General features: G+C 43.5%; 1 protein-coding gene across 3 annotated transcripts in view; it reads right to left on the bottom strand.

Moving 5' to 3' along the window:
* Positions 1 to 234: 234 nt before the first annotated feature.
* LOC113950124 overlaps positions 235 to 12646 on the bottom strand; it is a 31160-nt gene continuing 18748 nt past the window's right edge. For all 3 annotated transcript variants that reach the window (XM_027649524.1, XM_027649523.1, XM_027649525.1), the window contains exons 4-9: positions 10913 to 11099; positions 9745 to 9899; positions 8495 to 8521; positions 6868 to 6986; positions 2959 to 3078; positions 235 to 2418 (exon numbers count right to left, since the gene is read on the bottom strand). In XM_027649524.1, the coding sequence (XP_027505325.1) occupies positions 2982 to 3078; positions 6868 to 6986; positions 8495 to 8521; positions 9745 to 9899; positions 10913 to 11099 (585 nt within the window). In that variant the 3' untranslated portion in view covers positions 235 to 2418; positions 2959 to 2981. The remainder of the gene's footprint in view (positions 2419 to 2958; positions 3079 to 6867; positions 6987 to 8494; positions 8522 to 9744; positions 9900 to 10912; positions 11100 to 12646) is intronic.

The following is a 12646-nucleotide window of genomic DNA, read 5'->3' as shown; positions in this document are numbered from 1 at the left end:
AACACCTACACTTTGCTGTATCTGAATTTTCCAAAGGCTTTCTTTGCCATCTAGATCTTTAAGAACAGCACCTGCTTCAAAAGAGTAAACTTGTTTCTTTGCCAGAGTTAAAAGTTCTTTAGAAGCTTGGAGGTAACAATTCTTTTCCTGACCAACTATGCTCACCTGAAACCCTAGAGGTGTGGCAGTTGCTATACTACAAGCCAGGTGTTCATTAATAAAATCTGAGGACAATTATCATAATGGTGATGCTTTTATTAAATTTCTTATGCTTGTATTACAATGCATCCTGGAGTAGAGAACTATACAGTATGTTACACATTATAAATACATTTATTTCTGAAAATACATGAATATATTTAATATAATGCTGTAATAAAAAAAGAGTGCTAGCTCATCTGAGTTAAAAAAAAATCCAAACCAACAAACTTATAACGTGAATGGAGATGGTGGTAGGAAATACCAGTTCATAATGCTACGTCTTAAAACACATTAAAGTCAGTTTGCACTGATTCACATTCGTTACAGTCTCTGTAAAGCTGGAGAGATAATGGAGGGTGTATGTTAATGCAGGATTTTTGTTCCCTGTATTTATGGAGACATACAGATTATTCACAGAATAATCAAGTAATAAATCTTTCTAGCTTTGGATGAAGCTAGCAAGATGCACAGTGAATAACCAAGTCCTGCAGCAGCAGCAGCTACAACTGAAACATTAAACACAGCACCTACTTTAGGGTGCTAACTTTGAGTCAGCACAGACCTTTTTCTTTTTAATTGGGCTTTGGTTATTTTGTTTGGGGTTTTTGTGGGGGGTTTTTTTGAGGTGCTAAGTAACAACAGTAGCAACCCTTCTGAGTACTTGGAGCACTAGGCATGGGCTACTGCCTTCACTCATCCCTGCAAACCGCAGCTGCCCTTGGAGAGCATGGCTGAGCTGCTCTGAATTCCAGAAAAGATCCTGCTCTGGTTTGGAGGACTCCAAGGGCTCCAACTGATCTGGATGAGCAACGGTGAAGCATCTGTTACCAAGAGACTTTGCCTGCTGAAGCTTCTCAAATCTTGGTTCTCAGGCAAGTTTGGGCTGGGGAGAGATTTTTAAACACCAGTTGCTTAACTTCTAATTATATTTTAACTTATGGGGTAGAATGATGCTTTATCAAGTGGCAAGTTTAGTTTAATTAAATCTTTACTCCATGTGCATTAATTATTTTGCTAGTACCAATGAGAGCTAGGGCGCAGACCACTGCAACCACAGGACTTTCAGAAGCATGCACTGTCTGTTCCTTGAGTCTGGAATCAGCAAGCACGTGGTAATAAGGCAGCCACCAAATACACTCGTACTGTTATACAGTTCTTAACGTATCCCAAAAGAGCAGCAGTTTATAAAGGATGTATTTCAATAACTGCCTTGCAGCTCTGCTCTCCTTCTCACCTTTTCCCATCAGAGACTGCTGGCTGAGCCACAAAGCAGCATGACTGCTCCACCTACAGCCTCAGGCTCTCACCTGCACAGACAGAGGACTTAAATGTAACTTAAAAGTAGGAATTCAAGCCTGGTGTCCTACCTTGCCCCTCCCCCTGCTGCCAAAAAAAAAAAAAAAAAAAAAGAAAGAAAAATTAAAAGACTGATAGCACAAGAGTTGGGCTGCCCAGTGAAGCAGAGGCATTGCCCTGGCTGTGCCCTGAAGTCTCTGGAAAGGCTGATTCCTGCATTACCTCTCACTCTGGTCTCTACAATGAGCATGCACAATGCCAGCTTCTGTGTAGGGTAGTACTGGAGTCTGGGGGCCCCTGCAGAAGGAGTAGGCTCACAGGATGGGAAGCCAGTCCTGGATTAAGGAATGACTTCAGCTTTACACACTTGGTTTTCCTGTTGGATTCCAGCAAAATGGCACAGCTCTGAAGGGAGGAGCTGTGCTGGGGACAAGCAGAGACTGCAACTCAGACCCCCAGAAAGAGGAGGCTCTCCTTTCAACAGCCACTTCTGCACTGGGCAAGGAGTCCCTGGCACTCCTTTAGATGATGCTGTGTCCCATAAAGCTTACATTTATTTCAGCTGGAGAAGGTCCCCAGAAAGCAATGACAGTTTAAAAGCTTCAGTGTTTCAGGTAGTTATGTACCCAACCCAGACTGGAGGAAGAATTTCTGTGTCTTAAAAGTCTCTGTTGGTTATGTTGCTGTGATGCTAATAGCAATTTTCATCCATGACTTTTGTAAATACACTTCAAGTTCAGGAGTGAAGCCATACATAGCTGAGGATGCCTCTGCCCACAGACCCTTCTCAACCTCCCCCTTCCCTCTTTCCCTTTCGATGCTCAAATCAGAGTTGCTCTGTTGACAACTGTAGAATGCAGATTGCACAAAGTAACCCTGGAGTTCTTGGTTTTGTGTCCTTTGTGTTCTTGTGTTGCCTTTCTGAAATAGAAACATGCAGTGAATGTGAGATTAGGGAGACTTTTTCTGCATTTAACCTGTAGGCTGAGTTGGGAAGGTGGCAGATAAAACAAAGGCTGTTTCTCATTTAGTCTTTATTAGGGACAGATTGTCTCTTTCCCAAGACATCTGGTTGGCTTATTATTTGGGAGTCTTTTGACTGACTGTAGGTAAATGAATTTGGTGCTGTATTTTTTTATTATTTTTTTTTTGGTAAAAAGGCCGTGTGATGTAGCCTGTATGACTACAGTTACTTTTAAATTGTGGGTTAAAATAAAAAAAAAACAACAAACCAAAACCAACAAACCAAAAACTGGAGGACTATAAAAACGAAGATATATGGGCCAGTCATCAGCAGGTGTAAACCCATATAATCTGAACTTCAAAGATCAGACCTGATGCTGTCTTTGCATGCTGGACTGTGTCTGGAAGAAGGAACAGGACTACCTCATTTCTGTGCTGAGAAGAGGCAAAAAAATCCCCCAACCCAGAAGGAAACACATGCTGCTTTACTTACTTTACCTTGTTCCATTTGACTCAGGTTATCAGAAAGGCCACATGTTTTCATTCTTTGTATTTTGTCCCAGAATGATCATGGAGTTCCTCTCAGTTTTCTTCAGCTCTGAAGACATAATATCTGGCCTTAACAAATGGAAAAATACAATTGAATTTGACAGGGGTCAGAATGCATGGCTGTGTTTTTAACACTAATATGCTGTGCATATGTACCCAACATCCAAGCTATACCCAAAGCAGCTTTCCCTTCTCCAGTCTGAAATTCCAAAACAGATGCTGTCCAAATATTTGTGGCAGCGCGCAAAAAAAGAGAGAGCCACAAAATGCAGCACTTGGCATGGAGTCACACTGTAATGGATGGACACAAACATCATTTTGTTGAGAGCAACCAGTATTTTCTGCCTAGTTGGCAGCTGGGGCACAGACTCATGGTTCAATGTCACAGGGAACTTAAAAATTCTGGCCTGAAGTAGTAAATAGGAAATTAAGTGTTTTGAAGAGCAACACTAAGCTAGCTGCTGTGGACTGTCTCCAGCCTATTTTTTTGTTCATTATTTATTACACATGATTGAAATAAGTATAATATATCCTGTTTGGTTGAAATTACTTAGCTTGGGCCTCTAGGATTTATGTCCTCTTAGAATACCTTCTAAACATTTTTTAAAATAGCTTCTGTTTAAGAAAGAAAAGCTCTAGTTTGGGGTTTTTTTAAAGCAATATTTGAAAGTTATTTACAGAAAATAAATGGCTATTTACTTCAAATATTTGATTTGAAAAATTTTCAGCTGAAAGTCCTGACAGATGAGGTGCAGACTCTTTTTGTTGTCAACTACTATTTTGGTTTTTATCTAAATGTTGCATGTTTTCTTGTTTGTTCAGCTCTTAGTTCTTTTACAATGGGATGGTCAAACTTCTGCATTGATGTTGTTCTTTAATTCTTTGTCTGTTTCTCAACCCTGAGCACAGGGATCTCCCTTAGCAGTAATTTCCCAAGTGAAAAGCAGTGTTCAGACCTGGGTCTGAGGTTCCAGGGACCTTTTTAACCTTTGCTGTACAGTACTGAAGATAGGGGTTTGTAATATAAGAGCTGTGCTTGTCGTTCCTTAATGACTTTACCCTAACCACAAAGTAGGTGTCATACAGCAGCAAGCTTTTGGTGGCTTCAAACTGAAACTATTATCTTTACCATGAAAAACACTGTATTTGAGGCTAGCTCATGCCCATGCAGCTGCATTAAAGCTATAGCTCCCAAAGAGAGCCAGGTTGGTATGTCTGCACAGGAATGTCAGGAGAGGATTGCTCAAAGCTTCTCACATTAGATCCTGTCCTGGAAAGCTGGGTCCATGTGCTGCCTAAGTTCATAACACCATGCTCAAGTCAGTCATCAGCTTATTCTGCCCCTTTGCACAAAATAGATGTTGCTTTGCAGGAATAAATGTACTAGCAGGAAAAAGAAAATGAAATGAAAACCTGGGCCTGTTTAGAACAATGTATGACAAACCGCTGAGTCTTATGCCAGTATGTTTACCTTGGCAGGTCCCCCCCTCTCCTGCTAAAAGAACCAAGTTCTCTCTCTACTATGAGAATTCTTTTGTGGATGTTTAAAAAAAAAAAGGAGACAGAAAAGAAAAACAAAACAACTGCCCTGGAGCAGATCATTCATCATACACAGAGTGGGAGCATAAAAGGGGATTTGCTTTGACCTAGTTACAAAAACAAAAACAAAGAGACTTTCTCTAATTGCCCAAATGACTCAAGTGGGACTGGGTGTCAAAAGCAACAAACTCTTCTTCCTTGGGAGCTGTGTTAATATAGGGCAGCGGGATCCAGCCTGTTCCGTTCGAGACCTGGAGCCCAAGGAAGCCCGGGTAAGCAAAAGCCAGCCAGCTCCATATGCCTGCATGTATAAACAGGACTAGGAGCCAGGACAAACATGTTTCATAAATTATAACAAAGACAGTGGTTTTAAATGCTGAGAGTATCAGGCCTTCAAGGTTTGCTTTGCCAAGAGCTACAGATGAGTGAGACTTTCTCGCTTTACAAAGAGTCTGTCTTTCTGTCCAGCAGCATTTGCCAGCCTGTCATTGATCTGGTCTGTCATTGATCCATTAAGCCTAACTTTTTATTTCATAGGAGCCTGAAGGCAACTGCATATCCAAATGCCACATGAGCAAGGTGCCCAAATTTTCCAGGTCAGTGTCAGTACATTGTTATTGCTGGGTTTGGGGTAAAAAGAACAAGATCAAATACAGATAGGGCTAGGGAATAAGGAAATGGAGGCAGATAAAGGGGCATAAGTAGAGCCAAGGGGTTCATGTAGATATACATGAGAAGAAAGTTAGTGAAAGAAAAGGCCATTCATCAGCTATAGAAAGCAGCCTGGAAAAATCAGTGTACAAGATGTCTGGGGCTGCACAGTTACAACCAGGTAAAAAATTGTCCATTTGGCATCTCACTGTATAGCATTTCCATGACAGCCATAGTTGTCATGGAAATTTCTAGGGAGCTAGAATTTCTGTTAGGAGCTATTGGGCTGGCCCTTTTTTGGAAGTATATCAGTTTAGGCACCTGAAGATCTAGCCTTCAATTCTCATGCAGAAAGCACTGGCACTGTCCTCTGTGCTGCAGGGAAAGAGCCAAGCAGGAGGTTAAAGAGACAGAACTTTTCTCAAACCCAAATAAAGTCCTGATTCTATTGAGGTTTAGAGGAAAGGTTCACAGGAGTTTGTATTTTTTCCCCAGCTGGTTCACCGTCTATTTTAGATGGAACTGTTTGATCTCTTTCTGCTTTGTGTTTCTTTCAGTTTCCCAAACAATAGGAGGAAGTTCGCCTGTTACGTGTGCTTGGGCCCCAACCAAGCTTCTCCCAGCTGGAAAAGTCACTCCATGAACTACAGAGAGGTTTTTTGAGCTGTAATTACAAGATTCCCAGTTCCCTTATGTATTTTGTAAGGTAGGTACAGGCTGTCTTAAGGGGAACAATAGGACATTCCTGAGTGCTTAAACAACTGCTGTTTCCCTACCATCACCCGCTCTAAAACCTGAGGAGGGCTTAAGCACATTTGAGCTGTTCTGCTCAAGGTTACTGAGACCTCAGCTGAAAAAACATACAGGGAGGTGCACAGCTCCATGTAATGCTCCTGCTTTGGTGAGTAAGATACCCAGGCTCTTCCTGTTACCCGATTATATACACAAACGCTCCAAGTTCATCAGACTAGCTGGGAGAACTTGGCAAGCACACTGGGAATATCTGTACAAGGGGTAGCTGGCAGCACTGTCAGACAGACATGCACCACACAGTACAGCTCAGAGGCCAGCCTGTAAACTAGCCTGGTAGACAAGCTTGTCTAAGGGACCAGCATGGAACCCTTAATAGAAATAAGACCTCATGCTTGACTCAAATATTCATCTACAGCAACAAGCAGGTCCCACTCATGAGCATACGCTCAGTAAACTTCATCTCCCTTCCTCTGACAGGAAACCATCCAGCTGATCTGACTGTCCCATCTCATCACACATCAGGTGCCATATTGGTTACTGTTCACTGGATGAAAGGTGGGAAAGTGGACAAAGGACAGCATTAACCTTGACTGTAATGCTTAGGAGGGAGCAGAAGGACAAGTAATTAGACTACAGAGTGGCTCTGGCTAATTGTCATCATACCCTTGTCCTGCTGGGGGGCAAGCACCATCTTTTAGGAACCCTAATGTTTCCATTATTCTCACACAGGTAACATCCAGTTGGGATCTTAGAGCATCTGGGCACTAAGGAAGCAAATGGCACTACTGGCCATGACCAGCATATGCAATGGAGAGAAGGTAAGGAGTGGTCTTCTCCAGGCATCAACAACCAGAGGTAAATCTTCTATCACCTCTTCCCAACACTAAGTGAAAATCTCCCATAGCATTACCTCACCTGTACAACTGTGGGCAGGACCTCTTCAGAGCAGCAGAGGTCAGTCCCAGCTTGTTCTGATTTCTCAACCGTGTCTTTCTCATAAGATCTCTCATTCTCCCCCAAGCATGGCTCTCGCCCTAGGGAGCAAAAAGAAACCACAACTTGAAAGACCAGTGGCAAGTTGCTGGCAGACCTCATCTGGCCAACATATGATACTTTGGGGTACTCCAGGGTGGTGGGAAGAGGGCAACTTCTTTCAGACAGATAGGGTTCAGGTCACACAAAAGAATTTTTAACACTGTGCAATGATACCTAGTGGCCAGCCTGTACCTATACAGGGAACAAGGAGACAGGATGGAAGAATTGTGAGTAACACCATCCTTTTTTTGTATTTTGTTTGGTAACATTTCCCTGTCTAGGACACTGCTGTTCTATCTGACTTCAGGGTTCAGAGAGTGAGGGCACCTCAGTGGTGAGTGCTAAGTAGCTGCCTAAGGGCAGTTTTACCCTATTGTTATACTGTACTAAAGGAAAAGATCCATTTGGTTTCCTATCTACTCACATGCGCCCAGGGGGCCTTTACAACAAAACCCAAAAAAGCAGTTTGACTCTCTTATCCTTTCTATTAGGCCAGGTGCACTGTTATCAGCCCTTTTCAAGGTGGTGACTTTTGTGGACCATGAATTAGAAGAGATCAAGCCTTTTTTACCCTGTCACGTTTCAAGCCACAGCTACTGGGCTCTTACATTTGAAATGCTAATAGAGATTATCAGGAGGTCAGGGAGTCTCAGGAGGCCATCCCTAATGTTTATTCTCTCCAGGCTGAGGTCATCTGGACTCCTGAACTAAAAGGAGCTAAGCATCAAAAATTTTAATGTTCTTTTTCTGTATTGTTTTAAATTTCCTAAAGTGATGGCTGGAAAACTTTGGGAACAGAACAAAAATGATCATGCCCCAGAACTAGCATAACGGGTAGAAACGATTCGCATTTCACTAAAGTTCTCAAACCATTATCAGGGTTGGAGCATTGTTCTGCCCTGTCAAAAGGTTCCTGCCCACTGTGCCACCAGCAGAGCCATTACTACAGGAGTTGTGGCCACTCTGAGAGCACAACCTGGCAGCTGCCCAGCCACACGTACCAGCCCCACCAGTGCCTACTGCAGTAACTCCTTGGGGCTCTGCAAAGTTTTCAGTTCAAAACTTCAGATGAGGTCACAGGCTCAGCTGAGAACTGCAACATAAGATTCTGTGCTATTGAGTTAATTGCCTGTAAACGAGACTGTTTACTCATGGAAATAGCAAACCTTTGTGTTTACTGCTAGGATTAATGTGTGCTGTAACAGAGTTTTGGAGGCCTCGGCAGTTAGTCCCTCGTTGTGCTGGTGTTGTCTCAGAAAAGCAAGCACAGCTGATACCGCAGAAAGCCTGAGCAGTTGCCTGTTCCTGGGGGCTGTCGTCTGCAGTGGGGGTGGCAGAACAAGGGGCCACACGGGTAAGTCATAATACTTGTGTGTCTGTTATTTTGATAGTAAACTTCAGGAGTCAACAAACCTCTTTTGTTCGTGTACAATGCTGTGCAGTACAGAAGCCTGGTCCCTGATAATGCAGGCACAAGTTAAAAATATTCTGCAAAGACAGTACGTACCGAGATGTTCTTGCTGACATCCAGACCCTAAAAACAAAAGGCAAATACATTGATAAATAACAAGCCAGTGAGACCATCTCCCATTGTTGGCAAAAGACTAGGCTTTGTTCTCAGCTCTGCCCTGGCATATACCCATAGCCTTGGTCAAGTCCTTTATCTCTTTACTGTTCAGTCTCTCATGTGTGATAATCCCTTCTTTCTTTTACCACCTCTCATCTCTCTTTTGTATTTAGACTGCCAGTTCATGTCTGTAGTACCTAGTACCCTTAGGATGAGTGTAGCAGACAGAATTCCAATACAGTAGGAATAAATGGGGCATTTCATGTTCAGGTTACAAAATCTAATACTAAGTGACAATACTAAGGTGTGATGTAACAAAAGAGCGTGAGGATTCAGTTTAAAGAGCATGGATCTTGTTCTCCAGTCCTGTGAAGTCATCAGGACTTTCCGTGTGCTTAAAATACTCTGGAAACTGGCTGGACACAAGCCAGAATGTGGAGCACCTTTCAGAATTCAGCCTTACTTTGATTTCTGAAGTTCATCGAAGTGTTTGTGACCTATTTACAACTTCAGGGTGGAAATTTCATGAGAAGGTCTTTCCCATGAGAGACCTACTCCTTCCTCTTTCCTGTTGGGCTGAGAATATTCTGATTAGAGTCTCTGTGCTGGCATTTCAGCACTTCTGATCCCCACCGGAACATGAAAGTGCTGAGGCAGCCACAAACAATGGGAAAGAAAGGGAGAGGAAAGCACTCATCCTGGCTCCCTTGGACTTCAGAGCCATGGATTCCCTAAGATATGCTTTGGGGACTGGACCTAATTACATTGATATGCTGCTAGTCTAGTAGTAAGTGTGGCCAGCTAAGGATTGATCCACTAACATTTTTTTATGTGGTCACGAATGCTTGGTTTAATCTCACTAACATCAGTAGTGAAGATACTTATGACAGAGTCTACACACTGAGCTGTCTGGAGTTGGTGAGGGCTAAAACCCATGCTGCTCTCTGTGGTGTTCCTCTCCCCTGCACCAGTGATCCATTTGTGCCTTTGTTGGCATAAAGACAGTCCTTCATTTAAATCTGGGAGTAGAGGGACACAGACCACCCTGGCCCTCACTGCCCCAGCCCTGCTTGATAGCAGACAGGGTTGGTTTGTTCCCCTGGTACCCCACACTCATCTGCCTGAGCAGAACTTCTCTCTGCTTCTCCCATAGGTCCCACTCAGGGTCTGCCTTCAAGCTTATCACTCACCTTTCTTACTGAAGGGTCCTTTGACAGAAAAGCCTGTCCCTCAGCCATACTGCCAGCTTCTCTGAACTCATTCTCCTTGTTGTTCCTGTTGTTTGATGACTTCCTGAGCCCCACCATCAGCTGGCTCTTTCCTGATTCTGAGTCTCTCTCGCTTCCTGCAATAAAATGCAAGGACTTGCTCACTTTTCTTAGCAGTGTCCTGCTAGGATGGCCTCTGGGCAGTGCTTCTAGAAACTTACGACTCCAGATGGGATGACAACACTAAGGACTTAAAGATGGGATGAGACTATGTGTGTCTTCATGCCACACTGCAGTGGAGAAAAGGTTAATGCTCCAATAAAGTGCCTGACCATGGCAGGACTTTCTAAGGGTTTCTTCGTGATCTTATTTTCCTTCCAAGCCTGCTCTGAAAGTGCCAGGAAAGGATAATTTTGACCCTCAGCACTAGACATCCCTAAGGCCAGTTATACCCTGACTCAGTCCTCCTAGGAGGTGTGCTGAGGTTCTGGGTTTCACCGGGTATTAGAGACAGGCTGAAGTCCAAGGTTTGAAATAAACTCATTAGCCTCACTTAGTGAGTTGGTTGACATCTAACATTGGATCCAGACTTTTCATCTGGCTTTATCATCAGTAGGCTGAGCCCAGTCTTTCTCAGCCTTCTGGAAAAGTTGGTCTCTGATCCAAGCTTTGCAGCTGGGGCTTATTTCCACTTAGTCTATAGAACAAGTCATCCTCCAGGAATGTGTTCTGTGCCTACTTGAGAGGGTAGGAGACTAACAACAGGCTTAAGGCTTTCCATCTTAGATCAAATCCTACCTTACCTGGGAAGATTTTAAAGCCACACAGAGGGGCTCCACTAATGGGCCCATTCAGGCATGCTAAGTTTCCAAAAGAAAGACCCATTTTATAATGCATTTATCCTGATCCTTATAGCCACAGCTGCAGAGCAAAAAGCCCTGATTCGCACAAGTGAAGCAGCCAGTGTTAAAATCCTAGGTATAGACAAAGCATTTTAAATTGCTTCTCTTGGATTTCCAGCTAAGGTTTAGTTCTACTAACACCTTGCTCTGTTCCCATCTGTCTTTCCTAGGGAGAAGAAAGTGGCTGGTCAGCTTATTTGACCAAGTGGTGGCAAACAGGAGAGCAGGTTAGACATATCTGAACTCACCATTGCAGCTGCTCAGCTTTTCAGTGTTCGCTCCTATTTCTGGGATGATGGAAAGATCAGATGGGTTTCCAGTCTGAACCAAGAGGCTGTGAGGTCTGGTCCTCCCAGCAAACATTGTTTTAATGTCTTGATGTGAGCTGAGGAAGATGCTGGCAGCTCCACAGGAGCAGTGCTGCAGAAGGTACTCCTATACCAGACAAAAAGAAAGTATGCAGGCTTTCAGGCTGCAACAGCCCAAGGTAACTGGGCAGTGTGATAGCACAGACAAATTGCAATCATTCCAGCCCAGGGATGTCCATCTTTGTCCTGAGTCCCACCAGAACCCAGACAAATTACTTAATTTTCTAAAAGGCTGAGAAGCCTGGAGTTGGCAATACAGAGTTTTTATGGATTCATTAGCATTTAACTTAAATTGTCTGATACTAAGCATCTTTTTGATTTGTTTCCTAGGAAGAACTGAATACAAGTGTCTAAACACAGAGCTGCATAGCTAAGGCATTAGTGTAAATAAACAGATCCATTATAACAATGACTCGAATTTTAAGATAATGTTATTTGTTTTGGAACATGCACAGACAACAATATCTTGTACTTTTGTTGGTGGGATGCCACAGTTCTCTTGCATGTTACCAGTCAGATTGACTGTATGTGGTATTTCAGCCAGTGTACTTCTGCTGTAGCTTGTGGGGCAGAAAGGGGAGATTTTCTACCTTGCATGACCATGTTGCACAAGAATTTAGTAGGGCAGGAAGCCAGAAGAGTTTTATCCAGCTGAAGCAGAAAAGGAACCAGACTGTTTATTGGGTTTGGAACCAGGACAGGCCAACACCAGTTTAGCACCTCTGGAGACAAGCAATTGACAGTTTCAATGTCACTTCTCATCTGGATATGTTGTCACAACAGCATGGCAGTTTGCGTTACTTATACCTTTGGGAGGTGCTTTGAAAATCTGATGAAAGATGCTGGGTTTGGCCCATGGTATTATAGATTTCCCTGTCTTTCCATGCTCATGAAGAATGAACATGGTTTGTAAAGGAGCCTTTGGAATCCCTCCAAAAATATGATGTGGACAGCAATCTTCACATCTCGTGGCAAATGGGGTAGTAGTGTTCCTCTTCTACACAGAGGGGCTATGACTAAAGAACAAAATGGCAGAGAGCTGCTCAAATATAGGAGATGCAGGCACCACAGAGATACCCGGGAGAGCATCCAGTTTTGTAGAGCACACTGCAAGTGCTGAATGTTACAGCTAGGGATCCAGTTCCCCACTGAACAGTACAGGACAAATGCATCTCCAAAGGCACTGCTGAGAGATCTTGAGTACCAAAAAGATCAAGGTTTCAAATATTTAAATGAAAGCACGGTTCCTTTCATTTCAGTGGGAGCTGGGGAGGGGGGACATACACCAGATGAGTTTGCAGCTTGGAAGAGCTACTTTGAGCAATGACTCACAATTGTAAAGCTCCAGGAAATGTGTTAACAATTCCCAGGCTCTATGTAGGAGGCTGCATTCCTCTGAGCATGAGATGGGTACATGGAAATTACGAGCTACTTTGCTCTGCAACCTGACTCAGAACTTGGCTTTGGCTCTGAGGAGGAGTCAGTCACCTACTGCAGATCCAGTCCCAGCAGGTGGGAGAGCAGCACCAGAGGAAGAATGACGCTATCGGGAGAATAAAAGACTGGCCATAGCACAGCTGGGAAGAAATAGTTGAGTGTGACAAACCCCTTCTG

The sequence above is a fragment of the Corapipo altera genome, unplaced genomic scaffold (assembly GCF_003945725.1).
Source record: "Corapipo altera isolate COAL_440 unplaced genomic scaffold, ASM394572v1 53, whole genome shotgun sequence".
NCBI classification, from domain to species: Eukaryota; Metazoa; Chordata; class Aves; order Passeriformes; family Pipridae; genus Corapipo; species Corapipo altera.
Note: the sequence above shows the minus strand (reverse complement) of the source record. Positions and strands in the feature narration are given on the sequence as shown.